This window comes from Gymnogyps californianus, chromosome 12 (genome assembly GCF_018139145.2).
Source record: "Gymnogyps californianus isolate 813 chromosome 12, ASM1813914v2, whole genome shotgun sequence".
Lineage (NCBI taxonomy): Eukaryota > Metazoa > Chordata > Aves > Accipitriformes > Cathartidae > Gymnogyps > Gymnogyps californianus.
In genome coordinates, this window is record NC_059482.1 from 22,292,060 (window position 1) to 22,316,192 (window position 24,133).

Consider the following 24,133-nt stretch of genomic DNA (forward strand, 5'->3'; position numbering starts at 1 on the left):
CATTTCTGGGATAAGGGTTTCAGGACACAGAAGAGGTTCTGTAAATTGCTGTCATGTGTGGAGGGGTCCATAGGGGAGGGTACCCACTGCGGCTGTTTTGCAGTCTGTGTTTCCGTGGTGTCTGTGATACTGGATCCTCATTCAGTGCTGGATATTTGAGTTCACCTATTTTTGCTTCTAAAGCCTTAGGTTTGTGCGTGAACTGTGAGAAGGGCAGAGATAGTGACTGAACCTCTTATCCAGGTTCCCTCTTCTGTCAGCCTCAAGCAAAATCTGTTATCAGTGTCCTTGTTCCGGCGGTAACTCTGCAGACTGATGCTCTGTGCTCTCCTGTGCTTGAGCAGTGGCAAGTGCTGGAGACGATGTTTCTTTGATGTGTGATGCTCACCCAGCAGTGTCCTCTTGCACTGTGTGGTAACAAATATTTACAGAACGCAGTAATTCAGGTGCTTTCCTAGTGCAGAGGCTGAGGGTGTCCAACACATGCATTCTTGGTCCATCTTCAGTCCCGGAGGAGTTGTGACAAAGCAGAGATTTGTGATATCTCAGCATCATTTTATTCCATCCCTTTTAAGTGATTCTGGTTGCAGCTCTCTGTCCAGGGAGGTATTTTATCACATGATGACTTCCTCTGAGAAAGTTTTTGCTGCACAGCACTTTTAGCCATGCACAGCCTTCATAGGCTCCCCTGGGAGATACAGTCATCTTCCAGCTGGATTATGGTACATCTCCACAAAGGATTACATTTCCTGGAGGCAGTGTAACTGTGCCTAGCCTTATATGTTTTCTGCAGTGCTCCAGTTTGGGATGGAGACCAAGCGGCTACAGTGTGAAAAGAGAATTACAGAGAATGGCTAGTTTCCTTCACAGATGTCCTGTCTCATCCCTTGACTCTGCTTACACAGCGGTACTTTCTGAGCGTAGGTCTTGCAGCTATAGTTGTGTGGCTTGGCACGTTTGTGGAGGCCAGAGCGGGGTCAGGAAACCATGTGAGACTTCAGTAAATGCTTTGGAGTTAGACGACTCAAAGGAGCGAAACAGGCTTTAACCTTGCTGCCTGGGGAATCTTGCCTGCAGTAAGTTCATGCAGTCACTTGAACAAACCCAACCACAACCCTTCTTGTCTCCAGCTCCTGGGGAAGCACTGTCCCTTGTGTGAGCTTGGCATCCAAGTTCACGTGGGGTGAGAGTGCCCGTGCTGTGTTACAAAGCGTCTGGGAGCATCCCTGCTTGCTGTCTGTCCTCTGCTGAATGGCCCTATGGGGCAGTAGATGAAGCTGTGTAGAAGAGTGCTCATCTACCCTCTCTCTTCCAGGCTTACCTGGAGTCCTTCTACAAGTTCTGCAAGGTGCTGGGAGGTACCACGGCAGATGCCATGTGCCCGATCCTGGAGGTAGGTCTGGAAACCCCCATAGCTGGACGGTATTGCAGTGATATTCATTGCTCCGTGCTCAGGCCCAGCTTGCCTGCCAGCGTTAAGGATGCTCAAGGTATTCTTCAGCATCCCCATGCACGCTCTGCCTGCTCACTGGGAGACCCAGGAAAACACTGCCTGCACATGACTTTGGACAGGTTTGGTTCCCCAGTCCTGATCTTGCCAGGTGCTGACACATCTGTTGCCTTCATGGCAACGTCTTCATCCTCTCACGTGGATAACGAGCAGGAGAACAACCAGAGCTGTTCGGTGCACGGCCTGTCTGCATGCCAAGGCCAGCTGTGGGATGTGCAGGGCTCAGGGGCAGTAGGTGAGAGAGACTCCTTGACCTGGGCAGGGTTCTGCTCAGTGATTTGGCTTGTGCCTGGGATGGTGATTTCCTCACCTGACTGCTCGTGAGGCATCAGCTACTGGACATACTGGGAGCCTGCACATGTAGCCTGCCCTGGCTGAGCACCAGCTAGCCGTATGCCTCCCAGGCAGCTTGCTCATGCTGCCCTCTGATGTGGCTCTGTTCAGAGCAGCGTCGGTACCTGCTGGCCTCTGGCAAAGATGCTGCATCCCAAGGTGAACCGCTCTTCTTCCGCAGTTTGAAGCTGACCGGAGGGCCTTCATTATCACCATTAACTCATTTGGTACTGAGCTGTCCAAGGAGGACCGAGCAAAGCTGTTCCCGCACTGTGGCAAGCTCTACCCTGAGGGCCTGGCTCAGCTGGCCAGAGCAGATGACTACGAACAAGTCAAAAACGTTGCTGACTACTACCCTGTGAGTGCCTTGGGGTGAGGGCCGTGGGGACTGGTGCAAGGATCTGCTCTGGATCAGAGCTTCTGAGGGATCTGGGGGAATTTGTGGATTGACAGCCTGGGGAGAGGGGTGCCTGTCTTCTGCTGCTACTGTTGGTCCTGTGCTCTGCTTGGCCAAGATGGAGTTGGCTTGCTTGGGATGCCGTTGGCTTGTTAGTCATGGCTGTCATTGCAGTGGTGATAGGGAGACTAGGTGTGCCCTGTGCGCCCCGTCCCAGGCTGTGGGGACTGCCCTCACCACCAAACCCCTGAGGTATTGGTGTGGCAGCAATGACGGTCTCTCTTTGGCTGGTTGGGGGTGGAAACGTGTCTTCCGTGAGAAGCCCTGTGCCACATCTCCAGCCCTAGGGGGTTGCTCTGAGCTCTGGTTCGGTTGCAGGGAAGACACCGACCTGGGAGGACACGTTTGGATGTGTCTGGCTTCCTTAAGCTGCTCTTGTGCATGGCTGGGGACCTGTTTGGAGTCAGAGACCTCAGTGTCTCCTTACTGAAGCAGTCAGGGCCTGTGGCAGTGTTTGTGGGTGCAGGGGCCTGGCCCAAACACTCCGGTCTGTACATGGAGGGATCTGTACCTGATGCATCCTCCCTGCAGGCTCAAAGTGATGATATGGCTTTGAGAACTGCACATTTGAGAGAAGGGGTAGAATCTCTGGCTGGACAGGCTCACAGATGAAATAAAGGCTTTCTCTGCCTTTCTGGGCATTGCTTTCAGCCGGTGTGGGTGCAGTGCAGCCTCAGCAGCGTCCTGTTGCCAACGTTCGTGTGTGCACAGGGCAGACTCTTGGCTTCTCTGTGTCCTCTGCTGACCTGATGTGGTGGCTGGGGCGTCTGTTTGATGCATGGGGCTCCCAAACGCTGCTGAGCTTGGAGGGCTTTGGGGTTTGGGTATATCCTCTTGTAATGTCTTCCTGCAGGAGTACAAGCTGCTATTTGAAGGGGCTGGCAGCAACCCTGGAGACAAGACCCTTGAAGACAGGTTCTTTGAGCATGAGGTGAGTGAGCCCTGAGGCACTTCTCGGCATGTGCCTACCTGTGCCATTTGCAAAGCTCGGGGTAGCAGCGAGCTTGTCTGCTGCCCTGTCAGCAGTGCTGTGGATGAACAGAGTTTGGGGGAAGGAAAAGGATGCTAGCCCTCTGCTCCAGTGAGGGAATGGGGGCCCAGCATGGTGCTCAGTCCATGTTCTCACCCAGACAGATTAGAGCAGTGTAGGAGGCAAGTTTGGGGCTGCTGGTGGATATTTGGTCCATCGATAGCAAAACCAGAGTGTAATTACATGGGGAAGGAGGATTTTCATGGTACCTGAGGGTATAAATATTTCCCCCTTCAAATGTCAGAGCCTGTCGTGAGCCATGTGCTGTAGGTTAGAGCTGCCCTGAGGACCTAGAGAGATGCAGAGCAGGATACCTGTGCTGAGCCTTCCAGCCTGCTGGGGAAGTCATGGGACTTCCCAGGCTGCTCCACGCTTGCCTTGACCAGCTCCTCCCATCTGAGGTGGACAAGTGACATGTCCTCCTCTGGGCTTTCCCCAGGTGAAGCTGAACAAGCTGGCCTTCCTCAACCAGTTCCACTTTGGAGTCTTCTATGCTTTCGTGAAGCTGAAGGAGCAGGAGTGCCGCAACATTGTGTGGATCGCAGAGTGCATCGCCCAGCGGCACCGGACCAAGATTGACAACTACATTCCCATCTTCTAACCCTGCTCTGCTCCTGTCCGACCCTCCCGCCCCTGGAGTCCGGAGGGACCCCTGTCTAACTCCCTGAGTTATCCCTTGCCCAGACTCCAGGGATGTCCCATCTGTGGAACTGGCTCAGATGAGGAAACTGTACAGTTGCTAGTTAAATTATTCACGAGCTGAAGTTTGAGTTGTGTGTACTGTGAGGGGTCCGGAGGGACCAGTGGCACAGGCTTGGCCCTGTGTAGCAGGAGGGACGCCTCCTGTTGTGTATCTAATAGGCCCTATGTTACTGTACTAATCCGCTGTATGCGCTTATGCTCATAGAGCGAGCACCAGCTCTGGGGGGTTGCTGCCTCCGAGGGGTTCCCACCGCTGCAGAGGAACACATCAGGTCTGCCGTGGCTGGGGCTCCTCTCTGTCAGTGCTCTGCATGCCTCCTAGTCAGTGTTGTTCCTGTGAGATTTAGTTTGAGTGTGATTTGTAGCGTAGCCCGTGCTGCTGTGCAATCCCTGCATCCCCCTGTAGCTAAGCCTGACCCGGGAGAGACTGAGCAGCCCTGGCCAGGACTGGGACGGAGCCTGTGGGAACGCGAGGGCAGGGCCAGAGCGCTTGCGGAGCACGCTCCTCCCCACTCCGGCAGCGTTTGCACTAGTGCAGCCTTGCTGTGTCCTCAGAAGCAGCTCTCATCAATCTCCCTTCCTGCCCTGCAGCTTGAAAGGACTCCGTAAGCTGGCTGAGCTCCTTCCTCCCCTGAAGACCCACGGCTTGGAGTTTACTGTCACAACCATGCAAGAGTCGGGGCTCCTTTTGGCTCTGCGGATGGTGCTTGACCCCTGCACCACCCCAGGGCAGGCATCCAGGCTGGCGCAGCCTCCTCCCCTGCGCAGGGGGTCCGGGCTGGCACTGCTGTGGAGCTGTACGGGCACGGCTGGCCGTGGGGCAGAGCAGCCCTTGGGTCTGGCTCCACTTGGTCACCCTGATAAGTGCAGAGGACAGCTGTTAGCAGAGATGTCCCACACCCTGTCCAGGCCCTGCCCGTCTGTGGTTAGGGGGTGGGAGCCAAGCCCTGGGCATGGCGTGGCAGCCCTGCATCCTGGCTAGCTCCCACTTGCGCTTGAAGTCCGGGAGATGCCCCGTGGCAGTGTGGCAGCAGAGAAGCATCGCTGGTGGGAAACACGTGCTCGGTGCTGCTGCTGGGAGGGATCGGTGGAGAGCGGCTCCGTCCCAGCTTGTTCTGTGGTCACCTCTGCAGTGTTTGTTATCCCGTGATCCCCTCCTCTCTACACCAATAAATATCTGCCTCCTGCACTGTGCTCTCCCTGCGTACTTGGGCACCTGCTCCCACATCCCCGTGAGGAGCCTCCATCAGCCACAGGGCCTCTTACCTAGGGAATGTGATATTTGTGGTAGCCTGGTGTGGCTCCTGCATGACTTGGGATGCTTGTTTCTACCACAGGCAGGGTGATAGTACCACCCGTTGGGCCTGGTCTGTGGGTGCTGATGGGTGCCTGGGAGGTGCAGCCCTTGCTGCTCATGCAGCTTTATGGGAGTGAGGTGTGTGGTTAGGGAGCTGCATGGCTTGTCCCACTGCGCCTGGGCTTCCTGCGTGGGGCTGTCCCTGTGTGGGACTGTCACCCCTTCCATCCTCACCCCAGCAGGGCCACAGAGTCGGAGCAAAGCAAAAGGAAGCCTTTGGGGTAGGGGTGGGAAATAGCGGGGAGCGGGTGCAAGCTCTTCCTGGCAGGCTGACCCCTTTTCTGGTGGCTGCCTGCAGCACCCGCTGCCCCACGCGAGGCTCCTGCCACGGTGCTCGGTGCGGTGCCAGTTGTGACCCAGCTCAGCTCTGCCTGCAGGCAGGGCATCCCTGGCCAAGCGTGGCAGTGCCGCACCGCAGAAGGAGACTGCCAGAGCCCGGTGGCGTATCAAGAACAGATTTATTTAAAAAGTGACAATCACGTAGTTCATCTCGTGAAGAGCTCTGTGGCACTGGCAGCCTGGTCTCGGCCCCTGCGCTTGCCGGGAGTGTGTGGAGTGTGTAATGAACGGCAGGGAAGCAGGGGCTGGCACAGCAGCAGCCACAGGGTCCCGGGCCTGACCCAGCCAAGAGGTGACAGAGACAAATGCAGCTCTGACAGCAGTGAGGAAGATGTCGGGTAGCTGAGAAACATCCGAGGTACATCCCAGCCCATGGTGCAGAGCTGCGGAGTCAGGCAGGGGTGGCCCCCTTGGAGGATGCACGGTTAGAAAAAATACAAAAACAAGGTCTCTAGAAAATGTTGATTCTCGCACAATAGAAAATAGATCTGCCTGATTTTGGAAAGCAATTTGGTTTTTAACGTCTAGTGCTGATTGTTCCCCCGCGGTGCTGGAGGGCGACGCCGGCGGCTGCGCACGCGCTCGGGGGCTGGTGTGCCTGGAAGTCCTGGGAGAAGGCTCGCTCCTGCCCCGCGACCGCATGCGGGCCGAGGTCAGGCCGCCTTCGCGTCGTCGTGGTGCTCTCGCCGCAGCGCTCGGGGCAGCTTGGGGTTGATGAAGAATCCTTTCAAGAACAAGTCTCGGACGAAATAGGGCAGGTAGCGGTGTATGAAATACATGAGCCCAAGGCCCTGCCCTGGGTAGTAGCGCACGGCTGGGTTGGCAGCCAGAAGCCCATCTGTGATGCTGTTCACCACCGCGCTGAGGTCCTCCACCGCCACCTTCATGAACTGGATGAACTGGCGGTTGATCTCCTCCACGTAATCCTCGCCGTAGGCCTGCAGCAGCTCCTGGGGCAGGCTGGCCACCAACCGCTGCTTCTGCAGGTTCCAGAAGGCAGGGTCGCACGTCGTCCCTGCAAAGATGCGGCCCCCCCGTGAGCTGCGTGGCTCTCCTCCTCCAGGCCCCGTGGCATGGGTGCCAGCAGCCCCCAGTCCCCTCCCAGCCTCCTGGGAAGGTTCTGCTGAAACCCTGGCAAGAGATCTGCCACGGGGAAAGCGTGGTGGGAACACCACAGTGGCTCTTGGTAGCCCGGGACTGGACCAGAGGTCTCGGACCCTGCCTGCAATGGGGACGGTGCTACCACAGACGTGGCTGAGCTGGTTTGGCCAGCCCCGGTGGCAGAGGATCTGCTGGCAGGGCTTGATCCTGACCGTGCCTCTCACCGACCGGAGCCCAAAGGCCACGGGATGGCCACCATCCCCAGGGAGGTGGCCGGGGACGCTCAGAAGCTGCATCCTGCGCCACCAGCTGCTCCTGCCATTGCTCCATCTTCTGCCTCCCCAGGGTACCTGCCATTTGCCTGCGGGTGCAGGCAGCAAGCGGGCACCGACCCTCTTACCTGTTTTGTAGTAGCCAGGCAGGACGAGGCTGACTTTGATGCCCCAGGGCTGGAGCTCGCTGCGGAAGGTGTCCATGAGCAGGCTGAGGGCTGCCTTCGAGGCCCCGTAGGCTGCCAGGCAGGGGAAGGGCAGGTCACCTTGCAGGAGCAAAAAGATGAGTGAGCGGGCTCTCGGGCAGCTGCCTGCGTGGCCGGGGGCAGGCAGGGACCGGGAGGGCTTGCGTAGGGCTGCGCTCCCGGCCCCCTGCACAAGGAAAGGGCTTAGGTTTTGTTTTGCTGAGAAAGCAACTGGAATTGGCTTCAAATTAATGTGTTTTAATGGGGAAAAAAAAAAGGTGGGGAGAAGAGGAAGCTGGTTTTCCCTCCCTGGCCAGCCAAAGCTTGGGGTTGTCATCCCCGATGGAGGCACGTGGCTGCTGGGCTGGGGTTACCCACGCTGCCTGCCACCGGGCTGCCTGTCCCCGGGGTGCACATACAGCCCCATGGCTCCCCATTTCTGGGTGCCCGCTGTGGGGCTCAGCGATGCCGCCGGCTCATCCTAGGGTGCCCGGTGCCAGTCTGATGCAGCTGGCTGGGGAAGCGGAGGTGCCCGGGGCGGGTGGGAGCTGTGCCGCACCATGGGGATGCTCGACCCGCACCCGGGCTGGGGGTGGCAGGGGTCTGGCAGGCAATGCTGAAGGCAGGCTGCTTACCCGCGGGGCTGCTCACGGTGACGATGCGGCCACCGGCGGAGCGGAGCAGGGGTAGCAGCCCCTTGGTGAGCTCCAGCGAGCCGAAGAAGTTCACCTCCATGCAGGTGCGAAACTTGCCCAGCGGCGAGAGCTCGGCGTCGGCGATGGTGTCGTTGAAGCCGGCGTTGTTCACCAGGCCCCAGAGCCCTGCGGGGATGGGATGCTCAAAGAGGTGACCCGAATGGGAGACCCCTACCCTGGGAATCCCAGTTGCTCCCTGGCTCATGGGGGTCCTGCCAGGGAATTGCGGGATGCCCCGGAACAAGCCCCGTTAGCAGAGGCTGTCGGCACGGGTGTCCGCAGGGATGCAGCCCACGGTGCGGGGCACGTGGAGGCTTGGCACTGCCACGATGGCTGCAAGCTGAGGTCCTGGGGAGCTGCGTGGAGTCCCTGGGGGGGTGCCAAGGGCTCCTACCTGTGCTGTTGGTGTGGGCCTGGACGTGCTGCAGGACGCGCTGGATGTCCTCCGGCTTCGTCAGGTCCATCTGCAGCAGCGTCAGCCTCGGCGAGCAGCTCCTGCGCAGCTCCTGGGCGCCGGGCCCCTGCGGGTCCAGCACGCTGGCGAACACCCGAAAGCCCATGGCATCCAAGTGCTGTGCCGTCGCCTGCCCGAAGCCTGAGTCGCAGCCTGCAAGAACCAAGAGGAGCCCTGCAGTGGCCGGTGACAGCCGCCAGCCGGCTGTCCCCAGCCCCCAGGGACCCCCTAGCTCTGCCTCTCCGTCCCCAGGGACCAACCCCAGGGACCAAACCACTCGCCCCAGCATTAGTCCCCCGCCTCGGGACCACCCTGGCTCATCACCCCACTCCGGCTCCCGACCCGCTGGGGACGTGACCTTGCCCTGGGGCATTCGCAGGTCACGGAGCTGCTGTTTTCTCTCTATCACGCGCGCAGGAGGAAGAAAACACTCCCTTATCTGCACCCCATCGCCCCGAGCGCCTCCCTGATGCGAGGTGCAGGTAAAACCGCAGGCACGGCGAGGCACCGGGACAGCCCAGAGCCCTGCAGCGATGTGGGGTGGGAGCCATCAACCCCCAAAATAACCTCCAAAACCTCAATCGGGCACCATTCGGAGCTGGCACAAGGCTCTGTGGTAGACGCTGCCTTTCCCCAAATGCTTTTCGCCTTCCAGAAATGGTGGCCAAGAGGCACAGCACGCCCTCGCCTGGCTGGGGTGCCGAGGGGATTAAAAAGGGAGAGAAAAAAAGAGGAATCCCAGTCCGCTCCTGCCACCCCGCATCCTTCAAGGGAGCATCCGACGGGGATGTCCCATGCCGGGGAGCACTGGGTGCTGCCATGCCTGGTCCCAGCCTCATCTCTTCCATCTCAGCTCGAGCAGGGGCACCGCAGGTGACACCGTCACCTGCAAAGCCACCGTCGGGGTGGCCGGGGGACAGCCTGGGTGGGAGCTGGGTGTTGCGGGGCAGCGGCGGGGCCGGTGGCTGGGATGGAGCGGCCCGGATGCAAACAAACAGCGGCAGCAAGGTACGGCCTGTTCCTGGGCCGATGGCAGCGCTGATAGCTCGGGTGAGCCCGTGCCACCACCACTGCCCCGTCACATTAACCATTAACAGGGGAGCACTGCAGGGCCCATGGCCCCTGCACCCTCCTGCTTGGCACCTTGGGTGCTCCTTAGGACATCCCTGAGAACGGACCCCATCCGGCGCCTGGAGCCACCCCGGGATGGACGCAACGGTGGCCCCGGGCACTGCCACCCACTCTACAGGCCCCCATGAGACCCCAGACTCCTCCCAGCACCCTTCCTGTCAGCGCCGGGATGGGCACGGGGACCGGCTGGCCCCCTCGGCTCCCGACTCCAGCACCCCCAGGCTGGGATCAGGATGCTGCCGGCTCCAGCTCTCGGGGTGCCAGTTAAGCTGTCCTCAGCTCGGCATCCGCGGGTGGGTCCCCAGCTCGGCTTTACTTTATTGCTGCGTCACAAACCCATAATAAAGCCCCTGGCCAGAGGCCAGAGCGGTAACACACCCTGAAGGTGTTCAGCTGGCAGGAAGGGGCTGCAGGAACCCCCCCTTTCCCAGCGGAGCCACCCAACACCCAGCACCAATCATGGGTGCATGCCGGGCCGGCTCAGTGTCACCCCGGCATCACCCCCGGCATCGCCCCTGGCGCCATCCCCGGTGCCGCAGGGGATTCCGAAGGTGCTGCGGGCTGCTGGCGCGGCACATCCGCCTCTCCCCGCCTCGGGAACAGGTCGTGCTGCCAGCAGCCGGCCAGATAAGGTGCATTTCGCCTACCCCAACAGGGCAGGAGAAAACTGCAATAAAGATAAGGTTTAAAAATAAAAGTGCTCGCGGCCACGGCCTCACCGTGCCGCAGCCAGCACCCTGCCTGCCACCACCGCTGGGACACGATTACCTGCGCTGCTCCCGCTCCAGCCGGCAAGAAAAGCTTCCAGTCCAAACACGAAGCTCCCTATCACCTCCTGAGCCTCAAAACACCGGGAAACAGCTCAAAAACCCGAGAGAGACAGGTTTGCCGGCTTGTTTCGGGCAAGCCTGGCAAGAAGGGAGCAAACACGGCCACGCGCTGCCCGAGCCAGGCAGGGTTTGTTTTGCCTTAGAGGAGAGGGGCGGTCGGAGGGTTTGTTTCGGAAGTTTTAATTTATTCACACACACACAAAAAAATAAAAAACAACAAAAAAACCCAACACCCCTCCTGGGAGGCTGGCGGGAGGCCCAGGGCCAGGAGAGCGAGGATGCTCTGGTGTTATTTAAGGTCTCTGGCGCTGCTCGGCTTCCCGGCCGCCGTGCTCAGGCATGGCCAAGAGCGCAGGGAGGGACAATTAAACCCCATGGGACTATAACACGTGGCCCCAAAGCACGCCAGTTCGCCCAGGGCCGTGCTCGCTCCTCGTGGCTACCAGCACACTAGCCGCCGGCCACGCCGGGGCTGGCATGGGAGCAGCCGTCGCCGCTGGCTCGGCCCCGCCGGGAGTGCTGGAGCCGGCCAGTCTGCGCGGCCCCTCCGAGGATGCTGCATCACGAGGAGATGCCGGCGCCAGCTCCCCCCCTCCCGCCCCGGCTCCCGACTTGCCAACCGGTTTTGCATCCGTGCCGGCGGGAGGGACCGCGGTCGGACCGAGCGCAGGAGAAGCCCAGCATAGGGAGCGCGGCGGAGGAGGGAAAGCGGCTTGAAGCCCCCCATCGCATCCCCGCCGCGGGCCCCGGGCCAGCAGCCAGAGGCTTTTGCTGCAGCAGGAGCAGAGCCCGAGCCTGGGTTGCAAAATCTGGCAGAGCTCCGCGGGCTCGGCAAGCGGGGGCAAACGCCCGCTCCAGAGGCTGGCTGGCCGCCTGCCGGAGCAGCGGGTCAGCAGCAATTCCCCAGGGACTTTGCAGAAGCTCCAGCCACTGCAGTGGCTCCCCCAGGAGCGGGGCACGCCAGCCTCCGCTGGGATTTTGGCACGACGAGCCCCGGCTTTACCTATCTTGAGCAAGCAAAAAGATTTGGCCACTGGCATCGCCGTTGGGGTGCCCTCCCACACACTCAGGGAGGGCGAAGAGGACCGACCACGCTGCATCGCGTGCCCGCTACCCAGAGATGCCCCTCGCCGGTAAAAGCAGAGCCACTGGAGGGGCTGAGCTATGCCAGCCTGGCAGCTCCCGGCCACCCTGCCCGCAGCCTCCGCTGCCTGGCCATGTTGGGGGTGGGCACCACTCGCACTTCCTTGCTGCCGGGAGCCAGGCTGGGTTCACGTGCCGCTGGCTGAAGCCGCAGTCCCGGTTTGGTGTGGGCACGTTTCTTTCGGGTGAGTCAGGCACGGCACGGCGCGGGCTTTTTGCCGTCTCAGGTATTCGCGCTGCTCCTGCAGCCAGCAGCAAGGCCGCCGCGCACGGACACGTGCTCAAAATCAACGCCGCAGTCTGCTGAGCGGAGCTGAGATGGGCGATACCACGGCTACTGCTCAGGAGCTGCCAAACCACAACCACCACCCCCCCGCCCCGGCCCTGCGCCCACCGCCGGCACGGTACGTGATGGAGGGCTGGTGGCACAGCTCCGCAGCGCTCACCCCGATGCAACGCAGGAGTGGCTTCCCCACCTGAGCTGTGAGCCATGAATCCTCATCCCTGAGCCATGGAGCTGCAAGCTGTGCATCCTCATCCCCGAGCCACAAGCCGAGCATCCTCATCCCCGAGCCACAAGCCGAGCATCCTCATCCCTGAGCCACAAGCCATGCATCATCCCTGAGCCACAAGCCGTGCATCCTCATCCCTGAGCCAGAAGCTGTGCATCCTCATCCCCAAGCCACGAGCCTTGCACCCTCATCCCCAAGCCACGAGCCTTGCACCCTCATCCCCAAACCATGGGCCATGCATCCTCATCCCCAAACCATGGGCCATGCATCCTCATCCCCAAGCTGTGGAGCTGCAAGCCATGCATCTTCATCCCCGAGCATCCCCACAAGCTGAGCATCCTTATCCCTGAGCCACGCACGACGGGAGAGGACCAGCACAGACCTGCAGAACCTCAGCAGTCAGAAGCGCAGCTTGGCTGAAGAAGCCCCGTGTGGCTGCAAAGCTGCCCAGAACCCCGTGGGTGCCTGGGCGCAGCGGCAGCTCCCTGGGAGCTACTCCATCCATGGCCACCCCAGCCTGGGACCTCAGTGTGGAAGCTGGAGAGGGGTTGCCCCAGGACTGAGCATCTCTCTGACGGACCAGCCCCCAGCCCTGGCAGCGTGGGCAGCTGGCAGCCTCAGGAGCACCCAGGACAAGGGTGGGCATCTTTCACCAAGGCCGGAGGCAGCCGGGAGCTTGTCAGCTAGGTTGGGCATCCAGAGCAGCATTGCCCCCTCCCCAGCTCTGCAGGCCATCGCCTGGGTGCCCCGTGTGCCCCCCGCAGCCCTGCCACCGCTCCCTAAATCCCAGCACATCAATCCCACCTCCCACACAGAGCTTTTGGGCTGCGTGTCCCACCACCCTGTCCGAGACGCCTCACCAAGACGGGGCTGTCACCACTGTCACCAGCCTCCCAGCCCTGGGACGGCACGGGGCTCAAGGACACCATCAGCTGGAGGAGAGCCGGGGTGCCGAGGCCGAGCGGATTAACACGCTGAGCTGCTTGTTTCCATAGGCTGAAGCTCAAATCCTGCCTGGGATGCCAAGCTAAACATGGCTGACATTTTGCTCGGAGGTGTTGCCTTCTGGCCCCGGCAGGATTCACTGCCGCTGCCTTGGATCCAGCTCCTCCGGGTGCGGGACGAAGTCGAGCCCGGCCGCACTGTGGGGAGGCTCTGCCGGGCGCGCAGGCGGGCACAGCAGGGACTGATCCCGGCTCGGCTGCTTAGGGACGGTCATCCCGGCTCCATCTTGGGAGCGCCATGGGGACCCCACGGATGAGGAAGCCCAGGGTGAGGTGGTACCGAGCAGGACGGCTGGAGCAGGATGAAACAGAGACGGTGCCACTGGAGGGGATGGGGCACCCCAAAAGGGATTCGGGGAGGGAGTCCCTGCAGAGGGCAGGTCCGGGCAGGACGAAACACCCAGCAAAAGCCCGCGTGGGCAGGGTAGGGCCCTGCGGCCAACACCTCCCAGATGCCACCCACGTTTGGAGCGAGGAGGGATAAAGGGGTGATGTCAGCCCCAGGCGAGAGGGAACAAATTCTTGGCAGGGCGCTGGGGAGGGAAGGGATGGCACGAGCACCTGTGCCCACGGCAGCTGAGACACCACGGCCGCCCACCGGTTCCAGCCTCCCCAGCCAGCCATCACCCGCCGCCTGCCCGCACCCGAGGTCCTGCCGGGGGAGCGGGGCTGGGCAGGGGCACCGGCAGCCCCCACCCCACTCCACCGCAGCCGGTGGCATCACCATCAACAGGAAACTGCACCCCAGCCGGCGGCTCACGCGGCAGCGTGCCGTGCTGGCAGCGGGGTGTCCCCGCTCCCCATGGAGCCCCCCGGGAGCAGGTCCCGTGCCCGGGTGCTGGCAGATGGGGCCGGCATGGCAGGAGGTAGCAGCAGCTCCAGTGATGCTGCTGCTGGTCCTCAGTGCCTGGTTTCGGGAAGCCACGAGCCTAATTAAAATAAATTAAACCCAGGGAGATGCCTTCAGGGATGACCCAAATCCCATCCCCAAATCCCCGGCGAGGGGACAACGCACAAGCCCCCCACTCAAGCAGCCTGGGTGGGCATCGCTGCAAAGCCTCAGCCTCCTTCCCTGGGCAGGACCTGAGCCACGGGGGGCACGCGTCACTCCCCAGGGACCCCGGCACAGCCGGCACGGGCAGCCGGAGGGAGATTACCGGCTGGGGTGCTGACAGCTCCCGCAGCCTGGGATGAAGTGCCACATCCATGTCCCTCCAGTGGGTCCTGTGGGTTGGGGCGGGGGCCAGGGAGACCCTCAGCCCACCAGGGAGGCCCACGGACCACGGCAGAAGGCAGAGCCAGGGATGCCCATCACCCGGGTACACGGGTGACCCAACCCCCTCCCCGCACCGGGGACAAGGGCCAGATGGTATGAATTACAACGGATTAGCCGAGTGTTTCTGAAGCCTCACACGCCATCACCTCCACCCGGGAAGATATCTTTCATTTAACAAACCGAAGAGAAGGGGGAAAATCTGATTTTCTGCCTAGACAACCCGAAGCAGCCGGGCAGAGATGACGAGGAGCCCCGAGGCTGGCACGGATGGGCCCACGGCTCCTGAATTAAAGCCCATTTCTCAGGAGCAGGTGCCGGCTCCAGTGCGTCAGCATTGAGGACCCAACGGCACAAGAGCAGCCGCACGATAAATCAGCGTCGGGAGCCAGAGCCCTCCCCGCCACTGTCACTAAAAGCCACCCAGACGCCTTATCCCCCTCAGCAAAGCTGCAGGCAGCAGATGCTACTTGCAAATGAGCGGGGCTAACGAAGCCAGGAGCTCATTACATTGCACAGGGCCCTGGTGCAGCCAGGACAGAAATGAGCCCAGCCACGTTCCCCTGCACGAGGCCAGTGCCTGGTGAGATGCTCGAGGAGGTCAGGATCCATCCACAAGTCAGCCTTGGTGCAGGTTATAAGCTCTTGGGAGGGCAGCTTGGCACCCGGACCCACTAAGCTCAGTCTAAGGGCTTGTACCAGCAGGGTCAGCAGATGCAAAAGCAGCGGAGTCTTCCTCAGGCGCAGGAGCAGCGGGTACAGGACAGCCCGGGAGATAACCCAGCCCCGGCACGGCAGTGATGCTGCTGGTGGCGAGGACCGACCCAGGGCTCGCAAACAGGTGGGGCGGAGGAAGTGCCTCTCCTCCCAGCAACGCTGCGGCACTTCGGGGTTTCGCAGAAAAAGGGTGCAGGAATTTCCTAGAAGCAGCCGCTAGCCGCATCCCGGGGCTGGACGGCATCTTCCCACAGCCACCATCTCCATCAAGAGGAGATCCTCTCCCCGAAAGGAGCGGCCAGACTCTTACGGTCAAGGATTTGAGCTTCCCACAGGCAGGGATGAGCGGGAAAAGACAGCAGCGCAGACATCGCTTGGGAAAGGGCACAGCCTGTACATCAGAGCTAATCTGGGATGGATGGATGTCCCCCCCGAGAAGAGGAAGTTGTGAGGAGCTGTGGCCATAACCGGGTTAATAATCACCTTCAGAGGGAACACGGCGAACCGGGAACACAGAGCCAGCGAGCCGCGAAAGCCATCCATCAGCAAGAGCTGTCGCTGGGAAGGACACCCATGGCCCAGAGATGGCTTGACCGGATCGGTGCCGATGCCAAGCCAGCGCCGGTAACACATCTGCCTGGGCTCTCGGAGAGGGAGAGGCAGGGTGGGAGCCAGGCTGGGAAGCCAGAAAGCTCCACCAGCCACGGCTGGGATGCGGCACTGAAGATGCTCCCAGGGAACAAGGTAGTGGCAGCAAAGCCACGGCTGGGGCACCTTCTGGGAGCATCCCTGGGCTGCAAAAGGGCTCCCCAGGGAATCCCGGCAGGCTGGAGAAACACCAGCCAAGCCCCATATCCATCTCTCGCATGTGATAACACATCAGGCCTCAGGAGCCAGCAAGGAGAGGCAGAAGGTCACGCCTAAGGTCTGCTACAGGCAGGGCTAAGCCATCCACAAGCAGCAGAAGGGAAGACCAGCTCTTCTATGTGGACCACCATGAGCCATCACCACCCTGGGACATCTCAGGGAAGGTTATTTCTAGCCAGGACAGGAAAGCACCACAGCCACCGCAGGACCAGCAGAACCTCTGGCCACGTGATGGGTCAGGTCAGCCGTGGAAGAGCCCTGAACTGCCACCCAGGACAGAGTGCCACTCCACCCACCGCACCGTGGAGGTGGACAAGTCACAGGGGGCTGGGACAGGCGGTGCCAGCAGGGACAAAGCCAGGCTGGGGCAGTGCCAACCAAAGCAGTCGCTCCAGAGCAAGCCCCAGGGATCACAATGTTAAACGGCTCAGAGTTTGCAGCACCCCAATAAAGCTCCGGCAGTTTCAGTGGAGTCATATCAGTTCAGAGGTATTCTGGTGATGAAATTCTACTTCGCTTGTAAGGTGCCATCTCATCACTCCCCTTGTCACAAGAATAAACTCCCACCACATGCCACAAGCCCAGGCAAGCAGAAAAACGGGTGCAAGCCCTGCCCATCCCCACATCACAATGGGCTCTGCGGTTGCACCAACTGTACTTTCCCTTGCGGCTTACAGATCCATGTGGAGCTCAGGGTTTGGTTTTGTTGTTTTGGTTTTTTTAGAAACTGAGCAAAACACTTGAGTGAGCACCAGCTGAGCTTCAGCTAAGACAGCTTTTGAAATACACCGAGCTGTTTAGACCTCCGGGCTAAGAGCTGTACCCCCATGGCCACCTCCAGCCACACCAGCCCCTTCTGTACCTGATTTAAGTTGTCCCCTCCTCACCCTCCACCTGCAGCTCCCACCAGCCCTTCAAAGTCAGAGTTTGAGTATCACAAGACGATTTTGGTGCATTTTCCCCAAAATATACATGAAGGTGGCCCTCTGGGCTGATGTGCTTGGACATAGTTGTGCTGACCCAGGCTGAACGGCGATGCACAGGGCAGCACCCACACGTGCCCTTCAGCTTGGGACAGTGCAGACAGAGCCCAGCACACCAGCTGAAGCGGGGACAGAAGTCACCACGGGATGGCTGCACACCCCAGGTTATAGAGCTTGTCCCCACGTGGTAACCAGGAGCCTGGAGAGGAGCAAGCATTGGTCACAGTGTCATTGGACAGGGTCTGAGGAGCAGACGTGCATGGCGTGATGTTTATGCCAAACCAGAGCACGGCCACCAGAGCAGAGAAACAGGGTAGGGAGGGATCACAAATCTGCTCAAGGATATGTCTGGTGGAAGCCGAGAGACCCGGCATGAGATCACCACCACCAGAAGAAACAGAGAAAGGCTTGAAAGAAGAGGCCAGACATTCAAAGCATCCGCAGAAGACATCAGGGCAGGTACCTCCTCCAGGACCTCGGCTCACCAGTCCATCCCTCCTCTCCATCCCCAGCCTGCCTGGGGAGCACCCACCATCTGGCTCCCCAGGGTCAGCCGCCCAACAAGAGGCTGCGCCGCCACAAAGCCTCTAAAGCTGAAAACTGCTTTTCAAGATTACAGCCTTAGAGGCAGCAAATCCCGGGACAGCACCATGTGCGACAGGGAAGCCAGCTCCCAACAGGGAAGTTGATAAAGCTCAGGGGCTGGCAGGTCTCCAGGGGAGAAGGAAGCAGAAGTGATATGTCACATGTGGAAGCACGCACAGGCTGGGACAGAAGAACGGGGATTGGAGACAGTGGATGTACCACAGCAGCCAGGGGGAATCGGAGAAGGAGGTTACAGGCACATGTTGGGCAAGGTTAAAAAAAAACAAACATCCCAAACTATACCTATAGCAACACACTGACAGCATGAGGGCAATGGTCTTGGGCATTTTCCACCTTGCAGGCTCCACAGCAGTATCTCAGATCTGAGATCGCAGGAGGGACATCGGGAGGTGAAGAGGCATGAAAGCCCTGCAGCCTTTCCTTCTGCACAGGTCAGCTGGGCAAGCAGAGGTCCCCCAGCTGGGGTTTTGGACCAGCACTGAAAGAAGACTATGGGGAGAAGGCAAATGCTTGCCCAGGCTTAGCGGAGGCACCTCAAAGACACCCCCTCCACCCCATCCCCACTCAAGCCAAACCCGGGCTGGGCAAGTCCACCACCCCCGTGCTACCGGTAGCAAAAGCAGCACGGCTTTTCTGTAACCAGATCCTGGCTTGAGGGGAGCTAGACTCGGTGGGTAACACAATCCCAGACCTCATTAAAAGATGTGCTGCTCATTGGACTAGAGGGCAGCAACTGCCTACACTTCTCTCCTTCCGAAGCATCCGTTCCCATCTGACAATCTCATTTCTGCAGGGAAGCCTCTGCTTTGTTGCTCTCATGTCCCCACGTAACCCCGAGCGCTAATCAAGCCAGCTTGGGTTTCTCTACCAACTCTGTTCTCCCACAGTGTGCAACTTCTATGCGCTTTTCCTCCTGATTAGCTGTGCTCATCATTTGTGGTTAACGGTGCTAAAAAAGCCACCCCAACAGGTCTGTGTCATTAGCGGGCTTCAAAAGTGTTTATTTAATAGATAAGTGAGAAGAAGCTGAGCGTATCTCTCTACATGTCTGTGGTGAGCAGGGGTAGGTATCTATTTCTAAAGAAACCTAGCAAGGGGAAGAAGAATCCTAAAACCATGGAGGGCTGCTGACAAAGTAGGGGAAGAGCTTCAGCCCTGCAAAGAGAGGCAGAGAAAGCAGGTTTTCTGCTCTGCTCCCAGAAACCGGCAGCGAAACACATAACTAGAGAGTTAAATGTTGCTTTTTTTTTTTTCTTTAAATATGCAAGGGATTGCTTGTACACCAGGGTTGGAGTTGGGGTGTTTGGTTTTGGTCCTGTCCCACCCCTCTGCTTGAAGGAGCAGTTGTCTCTGCTGTTAATTTTTAATAGATCCTGGAAAAAAACAGAGCAATTCCAGGGAACAAGCTGATTTTCAGCCTGCACTTAGCCTGGGGAAGACCCCAAGTATCTCTGAGCTGGCTCACCGGCTCCAGAAGCAGAGTGGAAGTTGCTTATGGAGAGCTATAGTGTCCCCCGCATGAAGCTTTACTCATCGCAAGGCTGCTTGCAGGCTCAGCACCGAAGACAGGCTGCGAGCGTGCCGTGCCGGTGCTCCAGCCATGCCCTGGAGCAGAGGTGCCCATCCCGGAGCCAGCATGCATTACTCAACAGCCCCAAAGTCTGGACCCCCTGACATCTTTCAATCACCCAGTTTAAGCTGGAAAATGGGTCTAAGAGACAGCATCGAAGTCTGGACAGGAATGATGTTGCTCTTTAACCAAGGAAAGTGATTTACCTTCGTGGCAGAACAGCAAGAGTCCCGACATCTGGATTGAATCACTCCATCCTGCCGCAGTCACCAGATGCTGCAACATCTGTTGAGTCCATGGGAAACGCTGAAGCTCCGCTTGACTACGATCAAGTTGCAAAACCTCTGTTAACCTTGAACATGATCTGAAGCTCTGACCCATTTCAGATTGTTAATGGGGCATGCAATTGTAACAAGAGAGCCTCACCAGGAAAACCGAGTTTCCCCTGCAGCGGGGAAGGAGGACAAGAGAGAAGAACATGGCAGGTTTGGGTCTGGAGCAGCCTGACCTGCCAACTGGTTTTGTTCACAGAGATGATTTGTTGGGGGACAGACCGGTCTGCAGGTGCCTCCTGGCTTCGTAGGCTACACCAAGGAGGAGCGAGGATGCAAGAGGACCCAAATTACCTCCCCCAGGCAGCAGTCCTACAGCTTCAGGTTATTTCAGAGCTGTGTAATTCAGGTGCAACCTTTACAGACAGAGCAACGATGCACTGTTTTCAACTTCTCATCCAAGCTGAAGTGTAAGAATCAATACCTTGCTACACAACTCATGACTTCCCTCTGCTGCGGCAAAACCCTGCAGGTATGCAAGGTCTATGGGCTGGTTTGCATTCGGTCCTTTCTGAGGATCTGCATAAATCAGGCAGTTAGCTACTGTCTGAAAAGCCACCCCACGCAGTCGCACACAGCAGAGCGACACAACAGCAAGGGGCTCGCAACTGCTCCAGCTGCACAGCGGAGCCCCGGGCTGCGCACAGCCGTCCCTCCGCCACCTCCAGACACTAAACCCAGTTGCGTTGGGCAGTTTCCGTGGACTCACCAAATTTTACAGGCATCCACAGGGACCAAAGGATGATCTAGGCTCACGTCTAAACTGACCCAGGTCAAAACTAAACCTTGCATGAAGTGCTGTCAGCCTGGATCTGGAGAGGCCAAGCAACGGCAGTTCATCACCTCCCTCCAAGGCTGCTCTCGCAGACCGTCACCCTTGCACAGGCTACAGAGGCTGGACTGCTTTTTATATCGATTCCCAATAGGGAGGAGATAGGGGATACAGGCAACACCCCTCCTCTTCACCCACACAGCTCAGAGGACTCCAACACACCTAAGGACACCCAATAGCGCCGTTTTCAGACTCAGGAAGGGGCATGCACACACAGAAGCCAGCCGTTTGATGCTTGGAACAAGGCTGCGCCCAGTGAGCCGCCAGCACACGCCTGCACCGCTGGCCCATGGGTGCCAACCCCCAGCATCAGCACCCTGGGGTGCCCTGACTGCACACTGGTGTTGAGGGATGCCGGGTATCCGCTACCTTGCAGCTTGCCAGTGCTGGATCAGCCTCGGGTCAGGCAGCTGCCTGTACCCAGCCTGCCCACACTGCAGGCATGCAGGGATCCCTGCAGGTTCCCATGCTTGGCCTGGGCCAGACCGTGGGCTCGAGTTCGAGGCAGGTTTGGGCTCACAGGCAGGCTGAGGACAGCACGGAGATGGCTGCTGTCTCCCTCCCAGCCCCAGGGCCACAGCAGCTGATCTCCGCTCCCCTCCTCATCCCACCCGAGCTCCTTCCCAGGGCTGACCTCTCCCAGCCCAGCTGCACAGGAGGGCATTCTCCTCCTCACTGCAAGCAGCTGTGACCTCCCCAGGAAGGCAGGATTAACACTTTCCTCACCCCCTGCCCCCAGCCAGGCTGCACACACCAGAGCCGTGCTCCTGGAGAAGCCAGACCATTGGGATGCAGAGCAAGAGCCCCAAGGTCACAGCCACAGATAAACACAGCACCGCAGGGACTAGTGGCCACCTACTTTGCTAGCCCAGGGGATGCACTGTAGGAAACCACAGCAGGCAGCTGCCCATCCCTGCTCCAGCCAAGCCCCAACCCCATTTGCAACATCTGAAATGCAAACCTGCAACAGATGGGGAACACCACAACTTTCTAGTCCCTGCTGCTACCACAGGGTCAGCAGCTTTGCTCTGCAGCAGCTCCACGTCTGCTCTGCTACTTTCCCACTGAGCTGCACAGTTAGTTTTCCTTCAAGCCCTCCCATAAACTAAGTTTTGATTAGCCAGCGATGCGCAGACCAGCACATGGGGCTGGAGCATCACATGCAGAGCTCCACTTGGGGTTGTTCCCAGGGAGTCTGGGAGAGGGGGCAGCTGGAAGAGCTGGGACACCTCGACCAGGAGATACAACAGCACCGCAGCCACATTCCCTTGCTCCAGGTAAACATTGCTAAACCTGTGCGACTCCCTGCCGCAGGATTAAGCCAGCGGCCAAGAAGTGTATATAAGAGGAAACGATGCCCAAAGCTTTTTGGGCTGGGACCTGCGCTGCTCCATGGCAGGCATCAGGAGGGGACTTCGTTGCATTTCTCAGTTGACCTGCGGGGTTCAGCACGACACCCAGCATGGCAGAAGCCCTGTCCCCAACCTCACACACCTTCACTGATGCCCAGCATCCCCAGGCACCCAACTCTGCACTTCTCCCTCTGCCATGTTTTGCTTCCCATGGGCAAGAGGAGGAAGGCCAGGCTGCCTTTCTCCAAGAGCTCACTCCTGCACTGATCCTCCCTGGCTGCTCCCACAGGAGACACCAGCAGCAACTCAATACCCAGTTGCCAGGAGGTGTCTGGAATTAATCCGCAAAAGAATCAGGCTAATTACTATGCAAATATTCAAGGGAGGGATGCCATCCCAGGCAGAGCAGCCCTCGCATCTGCCCCTTGGCAGGCACCTGCTGGAGCAGCAGTAAGGAAACACCAATCCTGCACCACAGGCTGTGCCTTGAACCTGTAAAACCACAAAGTATTTACAGCTGAAAGCAAACACACCAGAGCTGTAGAGGTGTCACCTCAATGCACCAGGGCTAGAACACCTTGTTCCAGCCACTGACTCACTAATTATACAGGCAATGCCACACAGCCAGGGCTGGCTTGACCTGGCATGCCACAGGGCACCTGCGAGCGCATGGCTGTCAGACATGTCCTCCCCAGGCAGCCCTGCCCCGCCGTGGCTTTGACCTTCACTCGGTTGAATCATTCATTCATCTCCTGCCTTGCTCCTCCAAGCTTCCTCCTCCGGAGAGGCCTCCCTCCGCTTCCCACCGGCGCCGCAGAGCCCTTCGAGCTGGACGGGGGACCCGGCTCTCACCTCTCCTTCTCAAAGACTCCCCATCACAAGACCCCATTTTCTAGGAAACACACAAACCCCCTTCTCCAACTTGGGGGTCTCCAAGCCCAGCCCAGACATTCCCACCAGGATGCTGCCTCCCGTCCTCGGCAGCACCGCCAAGGTCGTGCCCACGGGTTTCCCTCCCCTCTGCATCCATGCGGAGCCAGCAGCACCCTCCCGGCACACCTGCAGCAACAAGCACCCTGGCTCCAGCGCTTCCCCTTCACCCCGTGTCTGCTGCCATCGTCTCACAGCAAAGCACCTGCTGGCCCCAGCTACCTTCATCCTCCTCCAGTCCCACTGCCAGGAGGAAAGAGAGGGGAAAAGCACTTGCGTACCAAGATATCCTAAAGAGATTCAGCCACCAAGCCAGAGCTGCACGAAGCCTGGGCCGGGAGCACGGCACATCCCCTGCAGAGCCACCTTCCCCACAGAGGAGCTCTGTGCCAGGCAGCCCGAAGAGGAGGCAGGCAGCAGCTGAGCAGCACTTCCCAGGGATGCCCCCGCAAAGACAGGGAACAGCCTCATTTGGCCCCAGCGGCTCCCGGGACAGAGCTCTGGATGAAGCAGTGGTGCTCGGCTCCGTTGTAGCCTCTAGAGATGCCACGAGAAGCTTTCTAAGAACAAGCATGGCTCCAGAGGGGAGGAGAGGACAGCCCTCGGGCCAGCCGAGGTGCTCCCAAACCAGCGGTCCGGCTCTGCGCCAGCCCCACCACATGTCCCATCCAATCTCCCGGCTTTCAGAGGAAGCAGCTCCCGGCATCGCTCTGCAACTGGTGGTCAACGCTCGAGTCCTCGAGCCGAGATGCTGCTTGCAGGGGCCAACGCAACTCCCTAAAGCCTCCTCGCTTCGGGGCAAGGGCAAACAGGGGTCCAACCCGGCCAGTTCTGCTTTGGACGTGGCGGAGGAGGGACGAGCAGGCAAGCCCGGTGGCCATGCCACCGCCCTGCCCAACGGGCTGGCACCCTAGGCGGGACCCCCCGCTCGCCACACCGGTGCCCGCTCCCCACTGACCCCACGCCGGGGGCCGTCGGGGCGTCGAGGCCGTGTCCCCGCACTCACCTGTGACGAGGACGGCTCTCCCCGCCACCGGCAGCAGCCTGCGGGGCGATGCCCGCCACAGCAGCAGGCAGGCGGCGGCGGCGGCCAGGGCGAGCCCCAGGGGCAGCGGCAGGCAGGCGCGGCACAGGCTCTGCAGCCCGGCCAGCAGCGCCAGGGGCAGCACCAGCCCCCGGCCCGGCCCCAGGGCCCGCCGAGCCGCCCGCAGCGCCAGGCTGCCGGCCAGCGCCGCCCACAGAGCGCCGTACGCCCAGCGCTCCAGCCCCGGCTCCATCCCGGGCCCCGGCCCCGCCGCTGCCGCCGCGCCCGGCCCCGCCGAGCCCGTTTATAACCGCCCAGGCGGTGGGAAAGGGGCGGGGCCGCTCCCGCCCCGCCAATGGGAGACGACCGGGCCCGCACCGGGGCACCGGGCACCGCCGGCACCCCGCCGGCACCCCACCGGCACCCCACCGCGGGGAGCGGGGCTGGGGCCGGCGGCGCGGACACCGCGGTGCCTACGGCTCGGCTCGGCTCGGTTCGGCTCGGCCGGGCTCAGCTCAGCCCGGCTCGGGACGTTGTGCCGCCCGGCTAGGCAAGACTCGGCCCGGCTCGGCTCGGCTCGGCTCAGCTCAGC

At 60.1% G+C, this 24,133-nt stretch overlaps 2 protein-coding genes across 2 annotated transcripts in view; one reads left to right on the forward strand and one right to left on the reverse strand.

The window, feature by feature from the left end:
* The window catches only part of ATP6V0D1 (ATPase H+ transporting V0 subunit d1), a 36,587-nt gene extending 31,366 nt beyond the window's left edge, over positions 1 to 5,221 (forward strand). The window contains exons 5-8 of the mRNA XM_050904196.1: positions 1,316 to 1,393; positions 2,025 to 2,201; positions 3,154 to 3,231; positions 3,770 to 5,221. Coding sequence (XP_050760153.1) covers positions 1,316 to 1,393; positions 2,025 to 2,201; positions 3,154 to 3,231; positions 3,770 to 3,931 — 495 coding nt within the window. The 3' untranslated portion in view covers positions 3,932 to 5,221. The remainder of the gene's footprint in view (positions 1 to 1,315; positions 1,394 to 2,024; positions 2,202 to 3,153; positions 3,232 to 3,769) is intronic.
* A 1,160-nt stretch (positions 5,222 to 6,381) lies between these two features.
* HSD11B2 (hydroxysteroid 11-beta dehydrogenase 2) lies at positions 6,382 to 23,794 on the reverse strand. Its single transcript, XM_050904279.1, has 5 exons — positions 23,524 to 23,794; positions 8,376 to 8,588; positions 7,922 to 8,107; positions 7,230 to 7,367; positions 6,382 to 6,743 (listed from the first exon to the last, which is right to left on the reverse strand). The coding sequence occupies exons 1-5, from the start codon at positions 23,792 to 23,794 to the stop codon at positions 6,382 to 6,384; spliced, it is 1,170 nt and encodes a 389-aa protein (XP_050760236.1).
* Positions 23,795 to 24,133: the final 339 nt, after the last annotated feature.

Excerpts from the sequence above, each read along its gene's own strand:
- HSD11B2 (XM_050904279.1), bottom strand. The coding sequence starts at position 23,794 with ATGGAGCCGGGGCTGGAGCGCTGGGCGTACGGCGCTCTGTGGGCGGCG. Across the intron at positions 8,589-23,523 it reads GAGAGCCGTCCTCGTCACAG|GCTGCGACTCAGGCTTCGGG; the intron begins GTGAGTGCGGGG and ends TGGTTCTTGCAG. Across the intron at positions 6,744-7,229 it reads GCCTGGCTACTACAAAACAG|GGACGACGTGCGACCCTGCC; the intron begins GTAAGAGGGTCG and ends GCATCTTTGCAG.